The sequence below is a fragment of the Piliocolobus tephrosceles genome, chromosome 6 (assembly GCF_002776525.5).
Source record: "Piliocolobus tephrosceles isolate RC106 chromosome 6, ASM277652v3, whole genome shotgun sequence".
Taxonomy (NCBI): Eukaryota; Metazoa; Chordata; class Mammalia; order Primates; family Cercopithecidae; genus Piliocolobus; species Piliocolobus tephrosceles.
In genome coordinates, this window is record NC_045439.1 from 147,031,818 (window position 1) to 147,059,746 (window position 27,929).

Consider the following 27,929-nt stretch of genomic DNA (forward strand, 5'->3'; position numbering starts at 1 on the left):
TGGTTTGGAGGGGAAGGAGATGTGGGTGAGGGGGTTGAGCATCGAAATGATGCTGGGATCTACAAGGAGGGACCGAGGGGCCAGGTAAGAGCCACCTGCCCTGTACATCCACCTTCGCATCTCCCCCCGCCCCGGCCTGCAGTGCAGGACATACTGGCCCTCTCCATTGCCGTGGAGTGGGGATTGAGGAAAGCAGGGGAGGACCAGGTAGAGAATGGGTTGGAAAAAGGGTGGGGCAGGGTCTGGCCGTCCTGCCAACGTGCTGTGCCTTGGAGAGCAGAGAGGAGGGAGGAAAGTGAGGAGGGCATGGGCCCCTGGGAAACAAACCCAGGCAGGCTCTCAGCACCGGGCAGAGGGAGACCTGGCTGCCCCTCCTACAAGCAGCCAGGCAGCGGGGGCAGGAGGGGCCCAGGGAGCCCAGGCAGCTTTGTCTACAGGGGCCCCCACACTGTGGAGGGCATGGAGCGAGCCCTGGGAGGGGAGCGCTGTTGAGTCTGGAAATCTGGGCCTTGTGGCCTGGATTCCTCTCAGCTGAGTGTCCAGCAGTATTTCCCCACAGCCCAACAGAGGCAGTCTGAGGCCCAGAATCTCAGGCTTCAGAGGGCAGCACCTGCCAGCCACTGAAGCCCAGGGCTCCCCGCCCTGCTCCCCCCGCCCACGTGTGTCCCACCTGAGTAGACATCCAGGCCGGGCATCCTTGGTCGCGCACTCATTTGGAGAGCTGACAGGCTTGGCTTTGAGTTCCGGGCTCAGACTCTGTGCTGCAGAGCAAGGGAATAACCACTGTTAGCCCGGCCCAGACCATCTGCAGGTGCCAGGTCCGGCTGCTCCTTCCTCCAGCTTCTGGAAGCTCAGCACAGCCTTGGGCAGCCTGGCCATGCCAGGCCCTTCCCACGTGGGGGTGCGGGGTGGGCTGAGCACTCGTGGGCAGGTTTTTCCCCCATGCGTCCTGCCTCTTAGAAAACTTGCAGGTGAGTTAAGAAAGGCTGAGCCTTTCTCAGGAGGTGGGGGATTCTGGAATGCCGAACTCAAGATCCCTTTGGGCTTCTGGGAAGACAGACTCTTGAGAGGAATTCCCTGAACACACTGTGTCCACATGGAGCCTCGGCAGAGCATGCTGACCATGGAAGAAAGTAGTCCAAGGGGTTGTCTGTATATTCCTCCGAGTAGAACCCGGCTTGCTTACTGTCAAGGTGGTGACATTCAAAGTTGTCTGAGGACTAGAAGGTTAAAGAAGCCCCCAGGTCAGACAGAACAGAGCCTGGAAAGCCCCTGGAACAGTCCATGAGGATCTTGGCAGGAAGGGCTTGGGGCAGTCTCAGAATGGCAGACTCCAGAAGGGGCAGAACAGGACCAGGACACAGCTTGGGGGTCAAAACTGGCCCCATCTCTGCTGCTAATTAGCTGTGTGATCTTGGGCAAGTGGCTTAACCTCTCTGGGACCTAAATTCTTTGAGAAACAGTAAGTCCTACTTACTTCTCGGGGGTTAGAGATGCTAACTGTGAAACCTGAGGATGCGTAAGACGCTAGGGGCCCAGAAGCGTAGGGCCCAGGGAGTCGGCCACCCTCCCCGCGTCCTTCCCCTGAAGCCCACCTGCAGTGCTGCCCAGGGCTCGCCACCAGCTCTCAGCCTGCTCTTCGGATGGTGCTGCAAACAGGATCTCTTCCCCGCTGGTCAGCCTGGCACCCACACAGACACATCCAACTCTCCACTGTCCCTTTGGGGTCCCCCACGCTTCCAGCCCCCACTGAACCAGGTGGCTGCCGGGGGCCGTGCCGGAGTCCATGTCTTTCCCCTCACCTTAAGGAGAATGTGTGTTTCCTGCCATGGCGGCCCGGCAGCCTCTCACACCGGGCTCCCGTGAGGTCAAGGAGGGCCAGGGAAGCTACTTTCTGAGGAGAGATGAAAACCAGGGGTCACTGCGGCCATCTCAGCTTTTCCCTGTGTGGTCCCTCCGTCCTGGGGCCCCTCTGCCTTGTCTCCCAGCACCCTGATGTCTGCATCTCCCCCACCCGCCTGGTACCTCCTTTGCCATCCTCTCATCCAGGAACAGGCTCAGGGAGTTGGCCTGCAAGGTCCCATGGCAGCTGTCCCAGGAGCTCGAGCTGGGCTGTGGAGGGGAGGCGGGAAGGCCACATGAGCCATGCGCAGAAGGGGAGTTGGAGCTAGGGCCTGTCCATGCCTCGCTGTGTGTGTGGAGCCTCCCAGGAAAAGCAGTGGATTGGACCAAAGTCCCTATGGGGAAAGGGAAGCCACAGAGGGGCTCTGACAGGAGAAATCAAGCAGAAGGGGAAGAGCAGGGAGGGAGGAGGAATCCCAGCACCTCCTGAGCGGGGGGGGGAAGCTGGAAAGGGCCCCAAGGAACCAAACTGCCTGGACAGCATGGTGGGGGGTGGCATCTGCCCAAGGTCACAGTGCAAGGGTGCCAGGCCCAGATGGCTCTTCCCAGCCCCTCAAGTTTTACTGCAAGTGGGGGCTGCCTAGAGAAGGAATCTCCAGACACTTACCTGCCTCCCGCCAGGCAGCAGGTGCTGCTTGAACTCCAAAGGCCCCTCCATGGTGGGGGCACCCTTTGAATCCTGAAAATACAAGATGGGGCCTGAAAATGTCAGGACCAGCACCCTCAGGAAGGCGGGTGAGGCACCCACTGCCCCCTGCTCTGTTTATTCCTCCCATCCAAGTACTAACCAGGCCCGACCCTGCTTAGCTTCCAAGATCAGATGAGACTGGGCGTGTGCAGGGTGGCATGGCTGTAGATAGCCGTCTTTATTCCTAATGACCTTCAGCTCCTGTGCCCAGGGCTCCCAGCACTGGCTCCAGGGTGTGGGCCCTCACCCCCACAGCCCCAGCCCCTGCACACTCCAGGGAGACCAACGCTGGGGGTGCCTGCAGCCCCATGGGGACACCTGCCTGGGGGCCCCTTGTCTCAGCCAGCTGCGCTCCTGGCCCCCGGTGTCCAGAGGGCCTCCACTGAAAGGACGTCAGCGAGCTGCCAGCTCTCCCAGGTTTCAGCTCCTGTGGCTGCAGCAGGAGCTCCTGTTCCATCTTGGGGAGTGGGGCAAGATGGGCAAGGTGAGCCAGGTCAGGGAGACCAGCCACGCCTCGGGCTCCCGTCTACCTCCCCTCCCCCATCCCTCCCGGTCAGAGGGGGCCTGCCTCCCCCTCACTAGCTCTTTCAGCTTTGGCACCCAGTCCACCATGGTGCCTCTCCCACCACCGCAGCTGGCCAGCGAAAGGAGTGGGTGAGGCAGGGTGAGGGCTCAGTGTCCTGGAGACCCTGACTTGCAGGCTGAGAGGGACTGTTCCCCCACCAGCCCTCAGCCCCTAGCGGAGGCACTCTTCACCTCTCTCTTCTGCATTTGGGCAAACTTCTCTTCCTGGGCTGCCAGCAGCTTTTCTAAGTCCTGGTGTCTGTGCAGCAGCAACTCCACCTCTGACACTGAGTGCTGGGGAGAAGCATGTTCGGGTGAGGCCCAGCTCGGGGGGCGCCCGGAGCCTGGTAGCCAGCGAAGGGGCAGGACCCCCACTCACCCCATAGGCGGGCTTCAGCAGGAGGCCTTCCCGGCAGGCCAGCCAGGCCTCAGCCTGCTCCAGCCTCTGCCGAAGCTTCTGCAGACCCCAGCTCTCGGCACAGCGTTGCCGGCGCAGGGCCCAGGCCTCCTCCAGCTCCTGCAGCCGCCCTTCCAGCTCCTGCAGACACTCTGTCACCTGGCGGGGAGGGGCTGCTAGGGGTGACAGCTTGGGTAGGGCTCCCACCCTGGGCAAGGCAGGGCAGGGCTGGAGAGCCAAGTGTTAATGGAAGTGCAGAGGGAAGGCTGTGAGACCCGCACCTGCCCCTTCCCAGCCTCTCTCCCTGCCTGCGCCCAGCCTTCCTGGCCTGCTGGTTTCCATGCCCGTGAGGGGCCCCGAGGCCTTTGGCGATCAGGCTGCATCCCCAGCCCAACCCCAGGCCCACCCTCTGTGTTCGCACCTCCGGGGACATGAAGTGGCTGTTGTCCGCCAGCTGCTGTCCTTCCTGCCGCAGGTCCTGGGCTTGAAGGCGGCACTCCCTGATTTCCTGCCCCAGCTCTTCATGCTGCCCGAGCAGCTGCTCAGCCCCCAGCACGTCCTCAGCCAGCTCCTCGGAGGATGCCAGCTCCTGCCTCTCCCGTGCCCATGCTCTGTAGGGTCAGGGAAGGGAGCTATTGTCAGGGCTGGCTGGGGAGCAGGGGAGGGCATGGGCAGGGAGGCCCAGCTCCCTGAAGAGCCAGGATACCCCCACCCCACAGGGCAGAGCTGAGCCAGCAGCCGAGGCAGGACACCTACAGCAGTTCCTGGCAGCGCCCGAGGAAGGCATGGCCCTGTGCAGCCTGCGCCAGCCACTGGCCTCGCTCCTGGGCCTTTGCCTGCAGAGTGGCCCAGGCCTCCTGCACCTTGGCCAGGCCCCCTGGAGCCGCAGGATGTAGCTGGCCCAGTCGGCAGGCCTCCGTCTGTACCCGTGCCACCTCCTTCTCCATAGCTGCCAGCTCTCTCTGCAACCAGAGCATGAGATCAGGCCTCAGTCCCCACACTGAGCCGACGCGTGCTCTCCATTCAGGAGCACCAGGCCTCTCTGAGGAGCCACCTCCACTCTGCTGCATAACCTGGGCCAAGTCCCAGGACCCCTCAGGGAAGGATCTGGGTTTCTGGGGAGGAGGCTGAAGCAGGCTGGGGTGGGAGCGCCCTCACCTAGCACCTTGGGGGAGTGCTGAGATAGGTCCCCTCAGCCACCGCCTTTGGGCAGGGACAGACAGGCTGCAGGGCGTGGGCCTCACCTCCAGGCGCCTGTGCTGTTGCTGCAGGGTCCGCACAGACGACAGGCTGTGGCCTCCGTCCTCTCCCTTCATCAGGGCCGTTTTCTCCTGCATCCTTCCCTGGAGCTCAGCTGCTGCCTGCTCAAAGCTGTGAACCTCATGGGCTGCAGCCAAGTTCTGGGAGAGGAGAAAGGACCTGCTCAGGGCTGTTGTCTGCTCCCAGGACTCCTTTCTCCCTGGAGACATGACCTCCTGGGCCACCTCCTTTTGAGCAAGGAGGACCATGGGGCTTGATGTGTCCCCAGGTACAGAAACCATCCTCCGTGCTGGACCCTCAGTGACCGTGACGATGCGGGTCTTGTGGCAGGCCAGGGGGTGGGGAGGGCGGGGAGAGGAGAGGGCCTCCTGTGCATCTCAGGGAAAGGCAGACACGAGGTGTTGGGTCCATGTGAGAGAGCAGGCTGGTTCTCGGGGATCCAGCTGGCCCTGGCAGTACCACCTATAGTGCCTCTCGTGGGGCTGGGAGCCAGGGTCAGCTCAGGAGGCAGCCCCAGCCCAGGACCTGCAGAGATGGAATGTCCTGGGCTACAGCCGAGTCCTGGAAGAAACCTGAGCGGCTGAGGGAGAAGGCGCATCCGCTGGAGGCCAGCAGGGTGTATGTCTTGCTGGAACCAAAGCCTGTGGTAGGGAGGGCTTACAGGGAGTTTTTGAAGACTCTGAGACCCCCTAGCTCGGCCCGGCCTATGGTTACCTACCTCTGTGCGGGCTTTTATTGCTTGGTCTAGCCTCTCCCAAGCGGCCTCAATGCGGCTCCTCTGGGCTTGGATGTGGGGATAGTGCATGGGTGCGCCCCGCTCCAGGGTGCCCGCCAACTTCCTCAGGGCATGCACCTTGGCCTGGCCCAGGCTCTGAACTTCCTTTCTGAAAGCATCAAACTTCTCTTCCAGCACCTGCAAAGGTGTGAGGCCCGGCAGGGTCACTCGAGATGGCACCATGAGCTCTCAAAGGTCAGGAAGAGCTCAGCAGACTGGTGGCTCTGCAGTCCCTCAGCCCTGATTCTGGAACCATCGGGATCCTCCCTAGGACACCCTCTCCAAGCTCCTTTCTGCTGACTCCCCAGCCACCCTTTCATCCCAAGGCAGGCCTTCCTCGGCCTCTGCCCACTGCCCGCGAGGTTTGCTCAGGAGTGACTCACCTTGACGCCCTCCAGGTCCCGCCCGTAGTCCTGGGACTCAGCAGTGGCCGCCTTGGTGGTCAGCCAGGCGTCGAGGAGCAGGGTCTCTCGCTCCAGCTGGTGTAGCTGCAGCTGCTCCTGCAGGCCATGCCCCCTGGCCTCCACCCTCCGCAGCAGCTCTGCCTGGGCCTCCCGAACTGCCTGCAGCTGGGCTAGCACCTTGGGGCTGCAGGAAGACAGCGACAGCCTGGACTGCAGCCCTTCCTCTCCAGGCTGGAGCAGTCTCCTGCCACCTCTGTAGGGGGCTTCTCTCTGCTCCTTCTCGGATGGCGCGGCTCCCCCCGCACCTGTCTGGGTTCTTCCTGCTCTCCAGGAGTGCTGCTGTCTGCTGCAGCCGCTCGATGCGTGGGCTGAATGCTTCCAGGTCTCTCTTGGTGGCCTCCAGCCGCCGCAGAAGGGCCCGTGTGGCCTCAGCACTGTGGCCCATGTCCTCACTGTCCAGGACGTGGCCCCGCTCGGCCAGCCAGGATCCCGCCTCCAGGAGCTGGGGTGACAGAGTGGAGATTTGTTTTGCTGGGGCACCCTCCAGGGCTCAGGATTTACAGCCACGATGCTCAGCCTGGCCGCACATGGGAATTGCCTGGGAGCTGTTGCGCTTCCTGGGCCTGGCCCCACTCCTAAGCAGCCTCATCTGGTCCGAAACACAGCCAGGGTGGCAGTGTTTTGTAAAGGGTCCAGGTGATTTTTTTCCATGCAAAATAGACACTTTATTCTTGGTTCATAGGCATAGATTTTGTTTCTGTCACTTGATAAAATAAAACCAAGTTTTAGCAAATATTCCTTGCAGTGTTTCTCCCTTTCATTTATTAGCCTATTTACTTCATTTACTTCTGTTTTTCTTCCTTTACAATTGTATTCACCATTCTGAAGTAATTGAGGTATAATCATCCAGGGAAGGTTCCAGGTGATTCTCATGTAAAGCCCTGGTTGAGAACCACTGGTCTAGAGGGAAAAAAGACAAAAGCCAACCCAGCCAGCAGCTGTGTTCTGGGAAACATGTGGAAGGAAGCCTTTGGGGGCAGGAGACCACTGAGTGGAGGAGATGAAAGGTGCCCAGGCCCGGAGCCCTGGAGTTACCTCCCGGCTGCACTCGCCCTGGGTTCCAGGCCCGCCCGCTGTGCCCTGCCCATCACTCCCCTCACCTCAGTCAGAAACTGCTGGGCCTCCTGAGCCTGCTGCAGCAGAAGCCGTCTCCTTGCCGCCTCTGCCCGCAGGTGGGCCATGGCCTTCTCCAGCTGCTGCACCCGGGTGGCCACCTCGTGGGCGGCAAAGTGCCCTGCCTGCACCAGCTTGTGCCCAGTGCCCAGCACCACCCGGGTCAGAGCCTCATGGCTGTTCATCTCACTCTCCAGGTTCTGTGGGGGAGGAGGCAGGAGGATGGGGAGGTTGCTGACCCTTGGGGGACTCCCACAGTTGTGCTTGAAGCTTCACAGGACCCCACTAACTTGTCTCCAAGGAGTTCCCTGTCCCCATGACCCCCAAAGAATCCGGAGTACTCCAGAAGCCCCCACAGGCAGAGCTCCTGGCTGGGCCGCAGAGAGTGCTGTCTCCTTGGTGGAGGAGCCCCGCTCACATGCGAGGGCCGGCCCTCCCCTCCCCTCCCCGGGGGCCCATACCTGGTGCTGCTCCTGCAGGTGCCGCACCGCGCTCAGGCTCTGGCCATAGTCCTGGGCAGCGGCCAGAGGCAGCTTCTCCTGCACCCAGGCCATTTCCTCATCGGCGTCCCTGAAGAACTGCAAGAGGAGGCTCCGGGCCTCCAGGGCCGTCCTGCGCTCCCGCAGGGGTTCCCTCAGGCTCCTGAACCTGCAGTGGTAGAGGGTGGGACCCAGGGAGGCAGGGACCACGGTTGTCAATATTAGGGGTACCTGGTGACACAGATCACCCAGTTGTGGCCCTCACCATGGGCAGAGGGAGAAAGTGAGAAGACATCAGTTAGAGGGCAGGGGTGGCGGTCCCTCCAGGAAGGCAGGGAAGAGAAGCTGAGGGCACGGGAGGATCTACCTCTGAAGCAGCCGCCGGGCCCGCTCTTCCACATCTCGGGCAAGGCAGTGGCCTTCCCTCACGAAGGCCTGGGCCTGGCCCAGCAGCGCCTCAGCCTGCCTGGCCTTGTTGTCCACTGCTGCCTCCAGCTCCCTCTGTGTGCCTAGGAGCTCGCCCACCCCAGGCAGGGCCTGGCCCCCCGTGGGGGCTCTCAGCTCAACCTCGATGGGCTCCAGCCAGTTCTCCAGTTCCTCCATGCTCCGCCGCAGACGCAGGGCCTAGGGTAGAAAGCAAGGTTGGCAGGAGGGGAGAGGCCTGGAGCCCGGCCAGCCACCCCACAGCCCACACAACCTTACCTCGCAGGCATTCTGGAGCTTGGCCACCTTCTTCTGGAAGTTGTCTTGCAGCTCACCCCAGAGTGCTCCCAGCTCCTGCAGTCGCTCCTGGATGGCCTCCGAGGCTGGGTGGCCCCCCTGCAGTAGCCTCTGCCCCTCCTGCAGCCACAACATGAAACACCCCCTGTGGACTCAGGACCGCTGGTACCAGGGCACTTGTGTTGACACTGACCACCAGCACCACAGCTGCAGAGTCCCTTCAGGCCAGCTGCGTGATCTTGAGCAACTTTCTTTACCTAAGCCTCATTTTCCTCATCCATATCACAGAGAAAATAATGGTTATTTTGTTTAAATAAGTCATGTAAAATACTTAGCAGGGTGATTTATATCAGAAGGAGCCAGCCTGGGGTCAGGATCTGCCTTTGCAGGTGGAAAAGAGAATGTTTTAAAAAGTGCCATGCTGGTCACAGTGGCTCATTCCTGTAATCCCGGCACTTTGGGAGGCTGAGGCAGGTGGGTCACCTGAGCTCGAGAGTTTGACATCAGCCTGGGCAACATGGCGAAACCCCTTCTCTACCAAAAATACAAAAAAGTAGCCGGATGTGGTGGCACAGGCCTGTGATCCCAGCTACTTGGGAGGCTGAGCTGGGAAGATCACTTGAGCCTGAGAGGCGGAGGTTGCAGTGAGCCGAAATCTTGCCACTGCACTCCAGCCTGGGCGACAGAGCAAGACCTGTCTCAAAAAAACTGGCTATGTTTTGACTCCTTCACTCACAGGACTGCTGGCTATATCCTGTTCACATCAAAATGTCATCTTTAAAATTACTGAAAAGGTGTCATTTTTGGAGAGGGTGCCCCTCACCCAGGGGAAGCAACTACTTCTCACTACACTTCCGCCTACACAACCGCTTAGCCAGGTACCTGCACACAGAAAGTACTGGATAACACTGGCCACCATTACTGTGGTTCAGCACCAGCTCTGAGGCACCGTCCTGTGCTCTCCCTGGAGAGCTGTCCCGCCACCCTGCTGCCCACAGGGCCTCACCCGCTGCAGCTCCTGCTGTTGGTGCCTGCTCGCGTCCAGCTCCGCCTGGAAGTTCTGCTGCTTCCGTAACTGTGCTGGCAGCGTGGCTGTGTCCAGCAAACCCTCCTCCAGGGCCACCACGTTCTTCTCCCTCAGCCACGCGGCCACCTGGGCACATGGGCAGGACAGGCCTGCGGTCCAGGGCTCTCGCCTTCCCCCGACCTCTGGGATGCCCCAGAGGAAGTGTGGCCTTTCCCTGGGTCGACTCCTTCCCCACCGTGACCGCCTCCCTCTCTGAGCGAGGCGAACCTCCTGGGAGTCCTGCAGGAAGGCCTGCAGCTGCTGGAGCTCCTCCAGGCGATGGCGGCGGGTCCCGGCTTGCCTGAAGAGCGCCTCCTTCCTGCCAGGAGGAGAGGCTTGTGGGCCTGGAGCCACCCCCGGGGCCGGGTGGGGTGCCCGTTCAGCCTAGCCTTTCTCGGGTATGAATATATTCGGCGTCTGGAGTTTCCTTTGGAATAAAGGTCCATTGCACTCCACCTCTGTACATGTGGCTGTTATGGGCCGGATTTCGTACTCCCGAGATTTTTTTTGAGACAGAGTCTCGCCCTGTCACCCAGGCTGGAGTGCAGTGGCACAATCTTGGCTCACCGCAATCTCCACCTCCTGGGTTCAAGCAATTATCCTGCCTCAGCCTCCCGAGTAGCTGGGACTAAGGGCTCATGCCTCTACGCCCAGCTAAATTTCGTATTTTTAGTAGAGGTGGGCTTTCCCCATGTTGGCCAGGTTGGTCTTGAACTCCTGACCTCAAATGATCCACCCACCTCGTTCTCCCAAAGTGCTGGGAATACAGCTATTGCACCCGGCCTGTACCCCTGAGTTCTTATGCTGAGGGCCTAACCCCAGAACTGGTTTTGGAGACAGTGTCTTTAAAAGAGGCAATGAAGTGAAAATATAGGTGGGTCCTAATCCACTGTGACCTTATGTGTCCTTATGAGAGGAGGAAGCTGGGGCAGACACAAGCATGGGGGGAAGGCACGGGGCAAAGGCACCTCTGCCAGAACAGGGAGACCTCCAGAGAAAACCGACTGCTGACACCTGGACCGTGGACCTGCAGCCTCCAGGGCTGTGAGAAGAGTGTTTATTCCAGGGGTCCCAGCCTCTGGGCCGCAGACCGGCACCAGTCCGCAGCCTGTTAGGAACCGGCTGCACAGAAGTGCGCTGCAGAGCATGAGTGCCTGAGCTCTGCCCCCCGTCGATCAACTGGCAACAGATTCTCCCAGGAGCTGGAACCCTGTTTTGAACTGCGCACACGAGGGATCTAGGTTGCAGGCTCCTTATAAGAATCTAATGCCCAACGATCGGAGGGGGAACAGTGTCATCCAGGAGCCACCTCCCATCCCCTGGGAAAACCTGTCTTCCAGAAAACTGGTCCCTGGCGCCAACAAGGTTGGGGGATTGCTGGTTTCTACCACCCCACCCAGTCTGTGGTATTTTGGTACAGCTGTCTGAATAGGCTAATATACTGTCTAAACCACTTTTCTGATCAGGCATTGCTATTAGCAAGAATTTTTAAAGCAGGGCCTCCCTATATATAATATGTAATATCTAACATTTATATAATATTTAATAATTTGATTTATATATTACACAGGTACCTCTGTACCAATATTAAGTATAATGCCACATGCACAAAAATAGAAACTGAGATCTATAAAGTAAATAGAAGTTCTGACATCCCCCCCACCCACCCCCCCTCCTCAGGTCCACGCACTCCTCCCCACGCTGGTGCGAGTGTGTGGGGAGGGGCGGGTGCGGAGAGGCTGGACTGAACAGAAACGTGCTCCTGCAGGAGGGCGGAAGCCAGGGGCTAGAAGTCAGGGTGGCACCGTGCTGGGGGCAGCTGGGCCTGCCAGGAACCACCTAAGGTGACTGGGGGAGTAGTGGGTGGTGACAGAGGCCAGCAATGTTTGCATTCTGTTAATTCAAAGAACTCCACAGGTACTTAGGTGTGATCCACCTGCAAGAATGGAGAGGGGCTGGCCCCGACCACTGCCAGGACACCAGCACAAGGAGCCACGGCATTTGTGGGCGCTGGTCGGCTCTCTGGGAAGGACAAAAGCCCTCACCAGTCTGGGATCTGGCTTTTGACCCTATTTCCCTTGATCTAAAAGTCTGAGGAGCCGCATGAAGCAGCCAAACCCGATGAGCTTTCACAGGGAAAAAAATACTGCAGAGCTGGGGTCTCATGGGCCATGCAGGTCACATGCATCTGTGTCTGAACTTGCGTTAGATGAGCTAAAACTTCTGCTAGCCTGCCTGTGGGGCCAGCACCATGCTTTCATCCTCATCACAGCCCTCAGAGCCCGGGATGTGAGGCTCAGCTGCCGTGAGGAGGACCTTGCCTGAGTCCTGCCATTAGTGGGCAGCATCGGGACTCAGGACTGTGGCCCTGGAAGGCTGATGCTTGACCTCTGGCCCTGCCCTTCCGTTTCGTGAGATGGTTTCCTCTTGGTCTCCTAGCATAAGCCTCTCTTTAAACTCCCTTTGATCTCAACTGAACGAAGAAGGAAGTGGGATTTTCCACATGGTGTTTGATGTCCATAACAGGCAGACACACTGCAGGGCCAGGGGCGGTGGGGACCCCCGGCATCTGACCTCAGTCCTTGGAAAAGACTGGTGAGCCTGGGCCAAGCAGTGGAAGGGTAGGAAGGGAAGACCCGGGATGTCAGATGCCTGTGCCAGCCCGCCCACAGCATCCCTCACCCCAGAGCCACCGGTACCTCAGGAGCATGGCCTGGCACCTGCCCAGGGCACTCGGGGCCTCGGGGTGTCCACCCTGGTGCAGGCTGCGGGCCGAGGCCTCCAGAGCACTGATCTTTCCTGCCTGCACCTCCAGGTCCCGCTCCAGCATCTTCTGCTTCCACAGAAGGGGCTCCATGGGGGCCAAGGGGTCCTGGTGGGGGTGGGGAACCCAATACTGTCCACGGGGCTGCCGCCTCCCATCCCAGGCTACCTGCCTTCCCACCTAGAACATCCTACCAAATGCTCATCCACAGAGCAGCTGCTCCACCCAAATACGTCCCTCAAGGCCGTTCCAGCTTTAGGACAGTGATTCCCAGCCAGGGGAGGCATTTGGGATAGGGATCAAGAGCCAGAATGTCCGCGGCAGGCAGAGTTTTTTCACGTAAGGTGAGCGCTCCCTCCTCTGCACTCCCCCGAGGACTGTTAGTCTCCAGTTATCCTCTGAGGTCTCCTATGAGTTACACTTGTCTGCTACAGGGTTGGGGCAGGGGCAGGAAAAGCGAACCTCTAGGCATTTGGGAAGTGAGGAGGGCGGGGGTGAGGCAGCAAGAATGGGTCAGGGCCACACAGGCACTCTTGAAGCTCCTTGGTGTTGGCGGTGGGGCCTGCCCACAGCTGCGTGGGAACTGCTCCAGATGACAGGTAAGTAACTGCCCAGTGACGGATGTGGCCCCAAGTGGGGAGACGCCCCAGAAGGGGAGGATTGCTGGCCTGGGGAGCTCAGGCAGCACTGGCTGGTTTGATCCCAAACGCTGCTCTTGTAGGATGCCCCTCCTGCCCATTCCGCTGGACACCTACCCACAGACCCTCACTGGCTAGGGAGTCTTCCTTGCTGCTAAGCCAATGTTCCATCTTCTCCACGGAGCTCAGAAACAGCTGGGAACAAAGGAAAAGGCAAGAGGCAGTCGGCAGAGGGTCCAGCCACTGGAGGTGGAGTGACCCTTCCGGTGGCACAGGTTGGGGAACCAGGGTCCTGGAAGGCAAGAGTGCTGAGTGGTGGGGAAGTCCGTGGTCCAGCAGCCCCTCCAGCCTTAGCCTTGACCAGAGGCTGTGGGGTCAGCGCAGGCCCTGTCGGGTGGGGCCGAGATGCAGGCTGGGGATGCGATTGTGCCTGCCTGTAGCTCCAGGGCCTGCTGCAGCTGTAGCTGCTGCTCCTGCCAGGCCCCTTCCAGGCTGCTCAGCTCCTGTTCTAGGCCAGCCAGGGCCTGGCGAATGTCGGGCGTGGAGGGGTGCCCCGCTGTGAGCAGTCGCTGCCCAGTGCTTCGGGCCAGGCTGCTGCTGTCTGTCCAGGAGTCCAGCTCGGCCTGGAACGGGACTGGGCTCAGATCACTGGGGACTGGAAGCAGCCCAGCAGGCAGGAGGAGAGGTGGGGAAGCAGCTGAGGAGTGGGAGGCTGGAGGAGACAGGCAGGGCGGGACACCCAGGAGGCCCAAGAACAAGGCGAGGAGAGGAAAGGGCGGAGGTGAGGGTCTGGGAAAGGCTTGGACCAGCTGCCTGTTCACCTTGCGCTCCTGGTGCTCTTCTAACATACGCCGGGCTTCCACAGGGCTGCGAGGAGTGGGGCTCGTGTCCATCTGAGCCCGCAGCCTCTGGGCACTGACCAGCAATTCATGCAGCGTTGCCTGGAGTTTCTGAGCTTGGTGCAAGGCATCCAGCGCCTCCCTCCTGCCCACAGCGCTCATCAGCTAGTTCCCAGGCCTTCAAACCCCTCCCCCCTGCGCCCACTGCTGTCTTCTGTCCCTGAATCCCCTCAACCACAGGAGGGCCCACGGGCTGGGAGTTACTGGGAGGACAGTAATTTGCAGGGTGGAGAAAAAATCCCAGGGGAACACAAGGGCTGAGGGGAGGTGTGGGGACTGAGATGCCGGAGGATGGGTCGGCAAAGGCAAGGCCTGCGGGGTTCATACCGCTTCTGGGCCCCGCTCTGGAGCTGCCACCAGCTCTCGGCCAACTCCTGCTGTCTGTGCCTGAGGCCGTGGGCTGCCTCAGGGCTTCTCTGGCACAGGCGGCCCACCTCACGCTCTAGGGACTGGGGGAAGCCGGGGTCAGAGGTTGAGGCAGGGGAGCCCTGGGCCACCCTGGCATCCCATATCCCCTCCTCCCCGCTTCTGCCCAGGGTCCCCCTGAGGAGGTGCCCTGGGCCCAGCTCCACAGCCAGCTGCGCACCTCCACCTGGGCCTGGATGGGGAGCACTTCTCGCTCCAGCAACTCGTGTTTCCGCAGCAGCTTCTGCACGCTCTCCAGATCCTTCCCGCAGTCCAGGACCTGGAGCAGGGCTTCCTGGGGGAGAGGCACGGCCAGTTACCTGCTGGGCCTTTGCTTCAGCTCCTCCTTCCTGGCACAGGGCCCGGCCAGCGGCTTCTGTGTGCACAGCAAGCGCCCAGCGTGATCTCCCGGCCCTGGCTTTGAGGGCCAGTCTCTTCCTTATGTGAGGGGGACGATTCAGAGGAGCAGCTCTGGATTTGGAGTCTCCTCTGAGGGAAGAACCTCATGTGTGTGCTGCTTCCCTGTACACTGTCTCATTCGACTCTCATCCCTTAAGGAGAAAGAAAATAGAGCAAGGATGGACAGACAGGCCTCGGCAGACACCTGTTTCACACGAGGGCTTCCCAGACCGGGTTCTAACTCTGCCAGATTCAGCCTGGGGCTCTGTGGTTGTGAACACAGTCCCAAGGCAAACATCCCGAGGGTTTGGGCTTCCTCGGGGATGGGAGGAAACACAGAGGGTGTTTTCTGGCCTCTGGACCTGCGGTGTGTCTGGGGACCAGGATCTGGGGGAGAAAGGAGACAGGGAAGCCCCCTGCTGAGCTTGCAATAGGTGCTTCTCCGGTCCTGAGTTGATGCCAAGGGCCAGCCCATCAGATGTCCCTGGTGCAGCCCTGATAGGACCCACCCCCAAGTACCCAGCTGAACAGGAGAGGCCAGCGAAGGGGGAGACACATGGGAGACTCTAGGCAGCGCCCCCTCCCTGACCACATTTGCTCACAGCCCCTGCCGGGACCGGCTTCCACCACATACCTTCTCCTGAATCCTCTCGGTGACACTGTCCAGCTCTTGAGACAACGTGTGTATTTCCAGGGCCCCTTCGAGCTGCTGCTGGTATTGGAGCAGGTTGCCATGGAAACTCGTCCACCTGGCCGAGGGGTGGTGTGATGTGGAGCCTGCGGCGGCCCTCCACCCCTCCCCCGGCCCCTCGGGCGGCGGCCCTCCACCCCTCCCCCGGCCCCTCGGTTCTCCCCAGCCTGGTACTGGCCTGCTGTTGAGCTGGCTTCGCCGCTGGCAGATGATCTTGACTTCCTCAGGGTCCCGGTTCTTGAGTTGCAGTGACAAGTCACTGATGCTCCTGATGCGGGCATCACCCACTGTGTCCTGCAGGGGAAGTACGGGTGAGGGCACTGGCACCCCCCACGCAGAGCCCCTTCTTCCCACCTCAGTGGGCACTGGGAGCATGCCTGGGCCCCAGAGCACGAGGAACAGCATATTCGGGCAGTGGGAGGAACTGCTTCCTGCCTCCCCTGTGGCAGGTGACCGAGGTCACCCTGTCCAGGTGAAGTGAATAAGATCGGCTTGGAGCCTGCAACCCCAGAGTCACCTCTAAGGCCAGAAAATGGGATCCCTGCATTGGATACCACGTAGGAGGGGGAGAGTGGGCACGTGCTCACTTACAGCTCTTGAGACGGAGTCTCCCTCTGTTGCCCAGTCTCCCTCTGTCACACTGTTGTAGTGGCACAATCTCAGCTCACTGCAACCTCCACCTCCCCGGTTCAAGTGATTCTCCTGCCTCAGCCTCCCGAGTAGCTGGCACTACAGGTGCCCGCCACCACGCCCGGCTTTTTTGTATTTTTAGTAGAGATGGGGTTTCACCGTGTTAGCCAGGATAGTCTCAATCTCCTGACCTTGTGATCTGCCCGCCTCGGCCTCCCAAAGTGCTGGGATTACAGGCGTGAGCCACCGCGCCTGGCCCAGTCTTCTCCTTTTATAGATGCCAGATCAGAGCTCCGAGGCTAACGTGACTCCTTTGTGGCACAGCCAGGATTCAAGCCCAGCTCCTTTAAAGTCTAGCTCTCTTCCTACTACAGCATCTGGCACAGCATCTGTGAAATGCTGCCATTAGCAAAGGATGTCTTAGGTTTAAGCACTGCCACCTTTTAAAAAGTTATACGTACATGTACCAGGGAGACAAGGTTAGCACATTTGGTCTTTAACATCCGACTGCGAATACATTTGCCAATTTTATTTCCCTGTACACCACATAAGAGAAATAGATGTTTGGTGTGTGTATGTGTAAGGGGGCGGGTGTGGGATGAGGAGGAGACGCTGAGACGCTGAAATAGTCACACTGAAGGCGGGTGCTGATTATCCACTGCATCCAGGCATATGTCTCATCTTTTTAAGAGTTTTTGAAATAATTATAGATGCACAGGAAATTGCAAAAGTCCCGCAGAGAGGTCCATGTGCCCTTCCCCAGCTTCCCTTACAGCAGCATCCTATATAACATTAAAACCACAAAGCTGACACTGGTATACTACTACCAACTAGACCAGACTTCATTCAGATTTTATCAGTTTTTGCAAGTATGCATCTGTGTGTGGCAGAGGCGGATAGGTCTACGAAGTTTTATCACAGCTGGAGATTCACGTATCTGCAACCACGCACATGCTCCTACCTCTGAGGTGAGTGCTACCCCCATTCTAAAGAGGAGGGAGCGAAGGTGAGAGGAGGGAGCCTGCCCGAGGGCATGGGAGCAGCAGGCATGGAGCCCATGCACTGATCTACAGCCCACACTCCTTCCCTGCTCTCAACTGGATTTTCAGTGAGGGATGCATGGCCAACTCTACCCAGCAAGGCCCCCTCACCCCGGTCGAGGTTCCTTGGAACTCTCGAAGCCGCCGTCGGAGCTTCACGCAGTGCTCCAGGTCCTGGCCCAGGTCACCAACATTCATCATCACCTCCTGTGAAGGCCGAGGGTCGGGAGGGAGCGCTCTGAGTACCAACCAACCCAGGCTCCTGGCACCTGCTGCTGGGGCTCCCTCCTGTCAAGGGAGGGCTCCTCCCTCCATTTTCAGCTCCCCCGCTGGCTGGGGCTATACCTTCTCCTGGATCCAGGCCTCTGCGAGGTCCGCTCTCTGCAGGAACTCCAGAAAGTTCCGCCTGTCCTCCAGCTCCCGGCCCCTGAGGGCCACTGCCTGCCTCAGGTCCTCCCAGTGCTTCCGCAGGCCCTGCAGCCGCTGGGAGACCTCTCCCGCTCGAGGGTGGCTCTGTACCAGGAGAGCCTCTCCCTTCTGGAGGCAGAGAGGGGACACAGGACATCTTGCCTGCCGCGCTTCCTCCTAAGACCGACATCACCCCTGGGCCACACTTTGGGGCAGGCATGGGGCTGAGGGCCCGGTTGTTACCTTGGCAACAGAGGTCATGACCTCCTCACGGGCCTGGACTTCAGCCTCAAAGGCCTGGTGTTTCAGCAGGGGCTTCAGCTTATCTCTCAGGTCCCCAGGAGGGATCGGCTTCTTCAGCTGCTGGGCCCATGCCTGGATCCAGTCCTCAGCCTGGTGGGGGTGGGACATGAACGCAGATGCTCTGCAGCCTTGGGCCCCAGATGCCACAGGCCTAGCCCTAGCCATTCCCAGGAGGCTGGCCTCAGGGGTAGAGTGGGCAGCACCTGGTAAATGAGCCCTGAAGGTTCTAGCTCCGGAAGACAGAAGACGTGCTGCAGGATGCAGCCGGGCAGGGCCTTGGGTGGGCTCTCGTTTTGGAGGTGTGGCCCCTACTCCTGGGACCCTGGGCTGCTCCGCTCCCTTCCCTGCCTCTCTTTGAGCTGGCCCTGCTACAGCTCGGGGCACTGGTGGGGTCTCCACACAAAGGGCTTAGATCCCATGTTCTGAGCTCCAGCACAGCCTCTGGGAAAGCCATCCACTCCCTGAACCTGTTTCTGCCTCACAGTGTTGTGGTGTGAAGGCAGCTGAAAATGGTTGAGTGGTCCCAGTGGAAGGCCCTGGGCTGGGGGTGCCCTCTGACCTGGGTTGCGGCCTGGGTGAAGCTGGCCATCAGCAGGGAGGCGTGCAGGGCGTGTCCCCGGCTCTCCGCCAGCTCCTTCACTCTCACCCGGCGCTGCAGCAGGGCAGGAAGCAGGTCCTGCACCTGGGAGTGCCGGAGCGTCTTCAGCCGCTCGCGCAGGGCTGCCTCCTGTGGGGCAGGGGCACAGCTACTGCTCTCCCACCCTGGGCTGGGCCAGGGCCTGGCCCGCAGGGCTCACAGCCCTTTCCTCAGCCCCGCATGGCTGAGGGGTGTCTGATCCTCCCAGCCGCAAGCCAGACCAGTCTGCTCCCCAAGGACCACGTGGTGTGCACAGAGCCAGATGCCCTCCGTGGGTCTCTGCAGTGTGGCCCATCTCACCCTGGACCCTCTTCTTGAGCCACACATACAACTTGCTCAGTCAGCCCCAACCAGGCCCTCAGCCTCGCAGGCTCATCAGCACTGACTCCGGGAACACACCAAGCTCCCTGTGACCCCCTTCAGGACTCTCTCCCGACCCCCACACTCTGACCACGCCCAGGCCTCCCGAGCCCATTACCTTCTTGTCCTGGGCAGTCAGAACCTTCAGGAAGAGCTCATGCTTGCGAATCAACTGCTCTACCTCTTCCACCGAGCTCCCCAAGGCACTGGTTTTCAGGGAGACCTGGATTCACAGAAAAGTCAGAGGCCACCAAGCCTTCCAGCCAGCCAGCCCCTCCAGCTACAGTCTGTGCTAGGCTGTGCCCATGGGCAGTCTGGGTATAGCAGGGCCTTAGGAGTGCCCGCCGAGCTTGGCGTGGAGCTGTGAGGAGGAGTGGGAGCCCAGGTTGGGAGGCTGTGACACCCCAACCTCTGCACCACATGGGAGCACAACCAGCCTCTGGCCAACTTCCTCGGGGCTCAGTCTGGGGTAGGGGCTGGGGATGCCAGTGGAAGCTCAAGGGCCTCAGCGCTTCACCCAGGTCACCTGGAAGGACTCAGGCACAGCTGCCCCATATTAGAGAAAAAGCCAGAGAGGCAGGAGGAAAGGGACTGAGCAGAGAGAGGAGAACGGAAAGGAGGAGCAGGAGGCTGTGTGGAGTGTGAGGGCGGGACGGGACCTGCCTCCTGGGCCGCGAGGATCTCCTCCAGGCGGCCGCACTCTCTGAGGAAGAGCTGCTCCTGCTGCTCAGCCTGCAGCCTCTCTTGCTTCCGCGCCCAGGCCTGATACACCTGGTCCCGCTGGTCCTGCAGGGCTCGAAGCTTTTCTTGGACCTAGGGATGGACATGTGAGGAGCTTCGGCTGGGGAGGATGGTGTGGGTGAGGTGAGGACTGGATCCTGAGGGAAGCCTCTGAGGAAAGGTCAGCATGGCACAGTAGGGCGGGCCACCAGGTGGCCAGGCACAGGCTAGGTCAGCTAGGATATTGGGGGGCACCAGGAAAGGGGGCTCACCTCCTTGGTGGGTGTCCCTGCAGCCAGGAGTGCCTGCTGGCCCAGCTGGGTGGCCTGCTGCCACAGCTTCTCTCGGGCCTCCAGCTCCGCCCGGAGCCACTGGTGGGCACTGAGCTTCAGCGGGCCACTGCTGGGCTCTTGCGAGCTCTCCTGCAACTGGAGGTCCTGGCGCACGCGGGCTGCCCAGGAGGCGTAGTCGCGCACCTGATCCCGGAGACACGGAGGGAGAGCCGGGTGAGGGCCAGGTTTCAGCAGGAAACCAGGCGCCGAGGCAACCGCAGCCCACCTGAGTCCACTCCTCACACAGCTCGAGCCGACCTGGGTCAGGTCCTCGGGTGAGGCACATGTGGCCCTTTGTCACTTGGTTTCTCTGTTCTCATCCAACCCAATCCTCCCAGAACCACGAATCCTCCACGTGAGCCAGACCCTCACCACGACACATCTCTGTCCTGTGCTCCTGCTGACCCTGCTGCTTAGAAGTTCCTCCTCCTGCCTTCCCATCTCTACAGAGCTCACCTGGATGAGGCCACGAGAGGACTGGCACCTACAGCAAGATCAGCCTCATCAAGACTGCCTGATGGGGAAAGAAAGCTCACCTGCTCTTCAAGGGCCTCTTGGCCGCCTTTGCCTGGTGAAGTCTTCCCTGGTATTGGACACTGCACTGCTCTCCTTGTTCTCTGAATTACTAACTTAACCCTTACAGACTGTCTTCTGCTGATTTGTATACAACTACACAAGACTGGTGCTGGAGGGACTTCAGGTCCTTGACCACATATCTCATTGCACAGAGGAAGGAAGGGTAAATAGCACAAACAGTCTTGTAAACGCTAAGTGCGTGACGAACCCAGGGTTAAGTGCCTTGCTCAAGCTCACACTGCCAGCAAAGCAGCAGAGTTGGGTCCCTAAACTCAAGCCTTTTTGTAGTGTCAGTTGGGGCCTCCTGGTCTGCCAGGTCCCAGGACAGGGGGATGCCAGGGACACCCCGTGGCCAGGACCCACTGTTCCAGTCTGATTCTCTGGGTTTCTGGCTCATCTGCCCAGGAAGGAGGGCTCCACGAGGGCAGAAGTTCCACCTTCCATAGCTTCTATATTGCCCTCCTCTCTCCACCCGCAGCTTCAGCAGGCGGCTGAAGACGGACATTGACTAGATGCTGGCTGATTCAGAGGTCACTGTCTAACATCTGGGTCTCCAGTTATGAGCTCTCCTGGGCCGTTCTTACTCTCAGCCCCGGCTGGGACCCCGCATGACTGCCCTGCCACTCACCTTGCTGGCATTGACCCAGACCCTAAGGTGTCACTGCTACGCCCATGTGCTCAGCCCCTGACCAGCCAGACTGACCTCTGTGTGCTCGTTCTCTCCCGCCCGAGTTCGTGCTTGTTCTCCCTCCGGAGCTGGAGGGCCTCATGCGTGCATGCCCATGCGTGGCGCAGCACACACACATGCACATACACGCCACCCAAGGGGCGGGAGCCCTCACCGCTGTGCGGAATCGGGCCAGGAGGCGTGCCCGCTCCAGCTGGGCCCTGCGCTGCTCCACGCGTCGCTGCAGCACTGCCCACGCCTGCGTCACAGCTTGCTGCCTCTGCTGCACCGCATGGGCCTGAGGCCCCGGGCACAGCTTCTGCACCCTGACTGCAGTCTCCAGCAGTTCCTGCAGCTGCGGGAGGGGCAGGGAACAGGGAGGCAAGGGTCACGTCCTCCTGACTATCCCACAGATATATCCCTTGCCTGGGAACTCTGGCCCCCTTGGGCCACATCCTGCCATGCACAGTAGGCCCATGGGAGGCCCTGAGGGACAGTGGGAAATCTAGAGGAACAGGCAGGCTAGCCTGAGGGGGCTGCAGGGGCCTGGGTCGGAGAGGCAGCCAGCTGGGCTCACCTGCTGCTTGGTGCCCACGAGTTCTCGCTCCAGCCCCTGGTGGCTCCTCAGCTGGGCCTCCAGCCCACGCAGGTCCCGTGCCACATTGTTGGGGAGGCTCGCGGCTTTCTCCTGAGGAAGGGAGAATGCCAACGAGATGAGGAATGGAGGGTGGGCACTGAGCCTGGAGTGTATCCACTTCTAGCAACCCCTCCAGCTCACACCTTGACCCGGGTGAAGACTTCCATGAGATCTCTGTGAACTCTGAGGGTGGTCTCGGCATCTCGGAGCGCGTGGCCTCGGGCCTGGGTCAGCTCCCACAGCTCCGACCAGGTGGCCCTGCCCATGGCGTGTGGAAGACCAGCAGGGGATCAGCCGCTGGGCTGCCTCGTTCCTCCCTCGTTGCTAGGTCTGGTCAGCCCTGTCCTCTCTGGGTTGTATCGGAACTTGCCCGAAGCTCCTCCTCCTTAAAACCTCTCCCGCCTATGGCCCTGCCTACGCACTTTTCTTCCCGGGAGCCTGTCTTCTAGCTTTACCATGAATTCCGTGTTTTGCTGCTGTAATGCTGGGCACTGAATGGTATCTGTGCTCTGCGACACTCCTTACATCTTGTGCTTTGATTTATGGCACGTCACCCAGATTATGATTACAGACGCTTTGTGGGCAGAGGGTCACATCTCTCCATTCCGCATTAACTCCGCAACTTGCTGAGCTCCTAAGGCTTCTGCCAGACCAGGCTCTGGGCTAGGGGTTATGAGCGAGTCATGACCTTGCCTGAAAGCTCACAGGCTGGGAGTGGATCCAAATCAGCCTCAACTAGGAACGACATGAGGCATGAGCTGTCCCTAGTTGAGCACGGGAGCTGGGACAGCTCAGGGGAAGGCCCTGACATCCGGCCCCACCATCTTCCTACAGCTCCTGCCCTCAGTCCCGGGAGCAGGACTCTGACCTGCACACCCAGCCTCACCTCCCTTCACCGTCCAGAGCCTGTGGCGGGCTCAGCTCCTCCAGAGCTAGGCCCCCTGCAGAGCCCCGTGGGCAGCCTGGGCCAGTGTGGCCCTCACAGCATGCCATCCTCTCTTACTACTCTGGGCCCTGCCTGCCCAGCTCCTTCCCCCACACCCCATACTGGCCTGGCCCACTGGGCACTCACTGCAGATCCTGCTGCCTCTGACGCACCATGGGGCCAGCACTGTGCCCACGCGCTAGCAGGCTCTCCGCCAGCAGCCGGCAGGCGGCCACCCGCTGGCCGCCCATCTCCACTTGGCGCTGAAACTTTGCAAACTTGGTGCAGAGGTGCTGAGAAGACGGGAGTGGGTGACAGGGTGGCCCCCGAATGGTTAGGCGGCAAGCAGCCTGGGAATCCAGGCACCTCAGTGCCCAACTGGGTGATGTGGGCTTGGACGGCTATGGCGTCTGCCCGCTCCACTCAGGAGGTCCGCCTCAGCCAGGGCTCACCGCTCAGCACCACCTTCTCCCTCTGCCCTGTCAGGGCCAGCTTCCCACCGCACAGGCTCTGCCCCAGGACACCCTCCTTGACCCTGGCCCTCTTCTCACCAGGGTGTGCTCGGGGTCCTCCCCCGGGCTCTCCCCTCCTTTGGCCGCCTGCTTCTGGCGTGCCAGCCAGCTCTGCAGGTCCTCCGTCTCCCTCAGGAACTCGTGCAGCTTCAGGGCCCCCTCCAGTTCCCGGTCCCTGTGGTGACAGCCCGTGGTTCCCCAGAAGTGAGTTGCCTGCCCCCCGGGGGCCAGCCAGGCCAGCCAGAGGGGCCAATCTGAAGAATGGGGTTACTCATGGTCTCTGTCCAAGCCTGCAGCTCGTGATTCAGGCAGTAGTAGGCACAGCAGGGCAAGTGTAGGGGCAGAGGAGGGTGTGGACACGGGGAGATGGACAGCAGGGAGTTGTGGGGCCTCACTGAAGAATTTATGGAAAGAGGTGAGCAACGCATACCTTTCTCCCAGCACCTCACTACAGCCTGGGGTCACGGGTTCTCGACTTAGGGCCATGGCACGGAAACAGTCAGCTGTGGCTAGGCCCCCTGTACCCACTGATGAAAGGGGGTACGGTGCCCTCACCGTGTGACCGCCAACTCCTGCAGTGCCTGCAGCTGCTCCCAGAGCCTCTCCCGCGCCACACGCTGCTGCTCAGGGGCTTCAGGGCCAGTAAGCGTTTGGACCCTCTGGTCAAGCTCCTCCATGGAGCTCCAGCAAATGGTTAGTTCCTCCCGTAGAGCCTGTGATGAACGAGGACCCACGCCAGGCTCAGCCTGGTGACTCATCCACCCACCTGTCCGTCCCCCACCCATCTAGTCACCAATCCTCATCCATTCACCCACCACTCACACAGCCATCCATCTACCTCAACTCATCCATCCGCCCACCCAGCATCCATCTACCCATCACTGATGGAGTAAGGACTTATTGTTCCATAAAGTGAACACCTGGTCTATGCCCACTGAGGGCTCATTATTTAGCAGGGAAAGGTGAATGCTGGCTAATCTGGGCCAAGGAAGGGAGGGCACAGGAGGCATTAGACTGAACCCCAACATCCATGTAGAAGAGAGAGGCAGAATTAAGCAAGCTGTCCAGTATAACGGGGTGGGGGGTGCTCTGTGAGGCCAAGGCTACAGGTCTTTAGAAAAGGTTCTCTGAAGGTCCTGTCGCAGAACACACTGGAACTGGGGCTGTGCAGAAAACATGCCCAGACAGGAGAACACTTCAGTGACAGCAGGAACCGGGACTGCTGTGGGCTCCAGGCTTTGGAGCTTGTGTGGTTCTGGGAGTCCGAATTCAGGAGTGAGGAAGGGGACTTCAAGACCTCCCTCCGTTCAGCCAGGGGATGTTTGTGGGAGAAGGTCGGCTTCAGGAAGGGCATTTAGTTAGCTCTAAGGATGAGAGGCAAAGCCTGGGAGGACTAAACCTGAGGGAGATATGGAGCAGGCTGGGCAGGTGACCTTGACAGAGGAGAATAGTGCGAGGGGTGGGGTAGAGAGGAAGCAAGAGGAGGCAGAGAAACCCCAAAGCCACACGGAGAGGCAAGACTCATAAGAAGATGAAGGGAGAAAGCGTGTACATGACAGTGCCCCGGTCGCCTTGGAAGAAGGGGCACTGTGGGATCTGGGTGGGCAGTGGGGATGGGGCTGTGTCTCCAGGAAGCAAGAGCAGGGCTCCGTGCCTCTGAGAGAGGGGGGTGAGAGCCCTCTCCCTGTGGTCCATCATCACCCAAGCCACACTGGAGGGGAGGCTCAGGACGTGGTACCTGGTGCTTCTTAATGAGCCTGAGGGTGGCTGCCTCGTCTCTGCCATAGTCCTGACTGCTCACCAGCGGCTGCTTCGCCTTCACCCAGCCCTCCAGCTCTGATACATCCAGAAAGTACTGCCAAGAGTGGGGCCGACTCACCTAGAGGATCTCAGGACTCTCCATCAGCCCTGGAGACATCTGCCCCTGCTCTCCAGCGTGCTACACAAAGGGGCTTCTGTGCCCATAAGGGCACCCATCAGCTCCCGGCCCAGAGCCCCCACTGACCCGCCTCCCTGAGAGTCCCACAGGTGGCCCCTCAAGAAGCCCTGACTTTTGCCTCGTCCCCCAACCCCACCTCCCTGCATCCTACCTGCTGGAAAGTGACAGCCTGCTGCAGACACCGGGCCCGCGCCTCACATGCCCTCTCCAGCTCCGCCCAGCGGTCTTCCAGCTCCTGGCACTGCTCCACGATGTGTGGGGCTTGGGGGTGCCCTGAAGCTGCCAGGCTCCGCCCAGAACTCAGCACCCATTGCACCTGCCCCTGGTGAGCTTTTACCTCCACCTGGAGCTCCTGCCACAGAGCGGCTTGAGAGGCTGCTGCTCTTAATCCAGGGACGTCTGGAGCAGAGCCATGGATGTGGCTCCAGGCCCCAATCATGGCAAGATCCCCAGGGTCAAAATAGCTGGGGCAGAGATTTGGAAATTGGGATACCCAGTGGGGAGGGCTTAGAGGCCAGGACACCTGAGTAGGGGCAGAGGGTTTCTAAGGTCTGGGAAGCGGACGTCCGGAATCAGGTAGGAAGAAGAGGGCTATTACCTTGTGCTTGCAGTGAAGGCTCTGGACATCATTCAAGCACTCGGCATAGCAGGTGGGGTTGCTGCAGGGCATGTGCTCAGCCACCCATGACAGCTCCATGTTGCTCAGGTCACAGAACTGGTGCAGCTCCACGGAGGCCTGCAGCTGTAGGCCCCGCATGGCCAGATGCCCCTGCAGAAGCTCCAGCCTAGGAGGAGGAAGAGATGGGAGAGGTTGGGAACAGAGTGAGGATAAGGCTCCTGGTTCTTCCCTTGGCCCAGCCAGGGCCCGTGAAGAATAAGACCAGGGAACAGAACAAAGCCCCATCTGACAAAGAGAGGCAGCGGAAGGGCGCCAGGGCCCCACCTCATGGCCTAGATGACTTGCCTGACCGCACTGTGGGGGTCCTGCTGAGGATGTATAATGGGGTCTCCGACTCTCCCATCCAGAATGACTCTACCCATAAGAGAGGAAGTCTAGACACCCGGGTCCTGTGGATGCCACCTTGTGGGAACTTAAATTCACACGGGGGAGTGACACACAGGTGAGTGGGAGGACAGGCCCCACCTCCGGAGGTGCTTCTGGGTCTCTTCCAGGATGGCCGGGGAGGCGGCCATGTTACAGGCCTGGGAGGCGAGGGCAGCCATCTTGGCGGCCAGGGTCTGGCTCTCACTCTCCAGCTGGTGGTGCCGTCTCTGTAGCTTCCGGCTGGAGCGCAGGTCCTGCCCCGTTTCTGAACCCTGCAGGGCCCCCTCAAGCTGCTCCAGCTGCTCCTTTGCATCCTGGGGAGGGACGCAGGAAGCTGCATTAGGCTCTCCGTGTATAGCACAGCAAGTGGCCTTCCCGGGCTCTGGGACTGTAGGATTTGCAGGACCAGGTTCGCCAGGGACCTCTGTCCCCACCACTGCCGACCCCCAACCAGAAGTGCCCAATCTTCCCCTGTTCCCTCACGCTTCTTTCTCCCTGGGGGACTCAAGCTGTGCTGACCACACGCTGGGCACACAGGAGAGAATCCTGTATTGGCCGACTGAGGGGAAAGCCACGCTCAGCTTGTCCTAGGCCAGAGGCCTCCAAAGGCTGCAGAGCCAGGGTCAGCAGAACACCCAGACTTCTCCCTCCCCATTCTGTCCAGCTCAGACTGGACTCCGTCTCCCTCTTGTGCCCTGTCCCTCTTCCCAGTGGACCTGAAGCTGCCTCAGGAGCTGCTCCTGCTGTCCAGCCTGTCGGAGCTCGTCCCCACGCTCAGTCATCTTGCGGTTCAAGGCTTCCCACCTGCTCCTCAGGCCTTGAAGCCTAGTCTGTATGTCCTCCTGGCCGCCGGGCCTCCTACTCAACAGCGCTCTCCCAACCTGGAGTGGAGAGAAAGGCCCAGGGAGTTTGGCTGAGCTGCTGGTACCACCAGTGGCCGCAGCAGGCTGGACCTGGGTGGCAGTGGAGGTGAGGGGCTGGCCACAGCTGCATTCCACAGGCTGCCTGGACGAAAGCAGTTCATGTGGCCCCAAAAGTGCAGGTAGGAGGGCTTTCCTCTGACCCCTGCAAATGGAGTGAGGTGAGCCGGCATTAGGTTGGTGGCTGGGGAAAGCCGTGTTGTGGTAGAGGTGGTCAGCTCTGGGACTTGCCACGGAGAGTTGAGGGGGCGGGGAAGGATGGCGGCAGCTTTGGGACTGGTTTGGGTGCCAAGAGGATGGCAGCAGCATCAAGGAGGCTTGGGGAGGGAGGTTCTAAGTTCAAGCTGAGGCGGATTCTTCCTTCAAAGACTCTTCCATGAAAACAGGTGGTGCAGTAGGGTTGGGAATTTGAAGACGAGGAGGCTCTGCACTCTCTGTCCCGTGTCCCCCACCTGCTGCAGGGCCTCCACGTGTCTGCGGGTGGCGAGAAGCTCGCTCTCAGCTGCTTCGTGCCGCTTGAGTGTCCGCAGAATGTTTCTGCGTGCTCCGGAGGGCTCATGTGCCACCATCAGCCCCTTGTCCTCCATCCACTGCATCAGCTCCGCCACATCCCGCTTCCACTCCTGCCAAGAACCGGGCGGGAGTGGGTCTCAGAGCACGGGGGTGGGGGCTGCTGCAAGGACCTACCTCTAAGGGAAGGGATCCCCCATGGGGAAAAGCGGGACCAGAGCTGGTTCTGGGTGGGGCCTGAGGTTGCTGCTCCCCATGTGGGGCAGAAGGGCTGTGCCTAGAGAGGAGGAACGCCTGTCGGGTCCTTGCTGCTCTAGCCCACATCAGATCCCCTATGGCTGCACCTCTCCAAATATAAGGGAGCTCAGGGAGCCCCCAGCCCTGCTCTGCTGTGGGGACTGAGCAAACATTGGACAGAGCCAAGACTGGCAGCTGGTGCCATGACCTGTGCAAGACCCTAAAGTGTGGCCGAAAGCACTGGGCGAAAGGACGTGGCAGGAGGAGAGGGAGCGTGGGCTTAGTTCCGAGGCCCAGATATCAGGTC

General features: G+C 60.4%; 1 protein-coding gene across 1 annotated transcript in view; it reads right to left on the bottom strand.

Moving 5' to 3' along the window:
• The window catches only part of SPTBN5 (spectrin beta, non-erythrocytic 5), a 46,291-nt gene that overhangs the window by 1,018 nt on the left and 17,344 nt on the right, over nucleotides 1-27,929 (bottom strand). The window contains exons 22-68 of the mRNA XM_031935732.1: nucleotides 27,328-27,498; nucleotides 26,672-26,836; nucleotides 26,055-26,269; nucleotides 25,509-25,695; nucleotides 25,062-25,262; nucleotides 24,710-24,826; nucleotides 23,527-23,684; nucleotides 23,011-23,146; nucleotides 22,607-22,752; nucleotides 21,678-21,792; nucleotides 21,475-21,585; nucleotides 21,073-21,252; nucleotides 19,595-19,798; nucleotides 19,266-19,415; nucleotides 18,721-18,825; nucleotides 18,165-18,332; nucleotides 17,546-17,695; nucleotides 17,240-17,431; nucleotides 17,006-17,101; nucleotides 15,403-15,518; nucleotides 15,168-15,282; nucleotides 14,316-14,429; nucleotides 14,057-14,178; nucleotides 13,652-13,814; nucleotides 13,265-13,453; nucleotides 12,948-13,025; nucleotides 12,128-12,300; nucleotides 9,657-9,747; nucleotides 9,369-9,515; nucleotides 8,345-8,482; nucleotides 8,010-8,266; nucleotides 7,625-7,811; nucleotides 7,151-7,363; nucleotides 6,296-6,492; nucleotides 5,970-6,174; nucleotides 5,530-5,724; nucleotides 4,796-4,951; nucleotides 4,308-4,513; nucleotides 3,973-4,162; nucleotides 3,534-3,710; nucleotides 3,347-3,448; nucleotides 2,913-3,047; nucleotides 2,510-2,581; nucleotides 2,026-2,112; nucleotides 1,803-1,894; nucleotides 1,596-1,681; nucleotides 671-761 (exon numbers count right to left, since the gene is read on the bottom strand). Of these exons, the coding sequence (XP_031791592.1) occupies nucleotides 671-761; nucleotides 1,596-1,681; nucleotides 1,803-1,894; nucleotides 2,026-2,112; nucleotides 2,510-2,581; nucleotides 2,913-3,047; nucleotides 3,347-3,448; nucleotides 3,534-3,710; nucleotides 3,973-4,162; nucleotides 4,308-4,513; nucleotides 4,796-4,951; nucleotides 5,530-5,724; nucleotides 5,970-6,174; nucleotides 6,296-6,492; nucleotides 7,151-7,363; nucleotides 7,625-7,811; nucleotides 8,010-8,266; nucleotides 8,345-8,482; nucleotides 9,369-9,515; nucleotides 9,657-9,747; nucleotides 12,128-12,300; nucleotides 12,948-13,025; nucleotides 13,265-13,453; nucleotides 13,652-13,814; nucleotides 14,057-14,178; nucleotides 14,316-14,429; nucleotides 15,168-15,282; nucleotides 15,403-15,518; nucleotides 17,006-17,101; nucleotides 17,240-17,431; nucleotides 17,546-17,695; nucleotides 18,165-18,332; nucleotides 18,721-18,825; nucleotides 19,266-19,415; nucleotides 19,595-19,798; nucleotides 21,073-21,252; nucleotides 21,475-21,585; nucleotides 21,678-21,792; nucleotides 22,607-22,752; nucleotides 23,011-23,146; nucleotides 23,527-23,684; nucleotides 24,710-24,826; nucleotides 25,062-25,262; nucleotides 25,509-25,695; nucleotides 26,055-26,269; nucleotides 26,672-26,836; nucleotides 27,328-27,498 (7,061 nt within the window). The remainder of the gene's footprint in view (nucleotides 1-670; nucleotides 762-1,595; nucleotides 1,682-1,802; nucleotides 1,895-2,025; nucleotides 2,113-2,509; nucleotides 2,582-2,912; nucleotides 3,048-3,346; nucleotides 3,449-3,533; nucleotides 3,711-3,972; nucleotides 4,163-4,307; nucleotides 4,514-4,795; nucleotides 4,952-5,529; nucleotides 5,725-5,969; nucleotides 6,175-6,295; nucleotides 6,493-7,150; nucleotides 7,364-7,624; nucleotides 7,812-8,009; nucleotides 8,267-8,344; nucleotides 8,483-9,368; nucleotides 9,516-9,656; nucleotides 9,748-12,127; nucleotides 12,301-12,947; nucleotides 13,026-13,264; nucleotides 13,454-13,651; nucleotides 13,815-14,056; nucleotides 14,179-14,315; nucleotides 14,430-15,167; nucleotides 15,283-15,402; nucleotides 15,519-17,005; nucleotides 17,102-17,239; nucleotides 17,432-17,545; nucleotides 17,696-18,164; nucleotides 18,333-18,720; nucleotides 18,826-19,265; nucleotides 19,416-19,594; nucleotides 19,799-21,072; nucleotides 21,253-21,474; nucleotides 21,586-21,677; nucleotides 21,793-22,606; nucleotides 22,753-23,010; nucleotides 23,147-23,526; nucleotides 23,685-24,709; nucleotides 24,827-25,061; nucleotides 25,263-25,508; nucleotides 25,696-26,054; nucleotides 26,270-26,671; nucleotides 26,837-27,327; nucleotides 27,499-27,929) is intronic.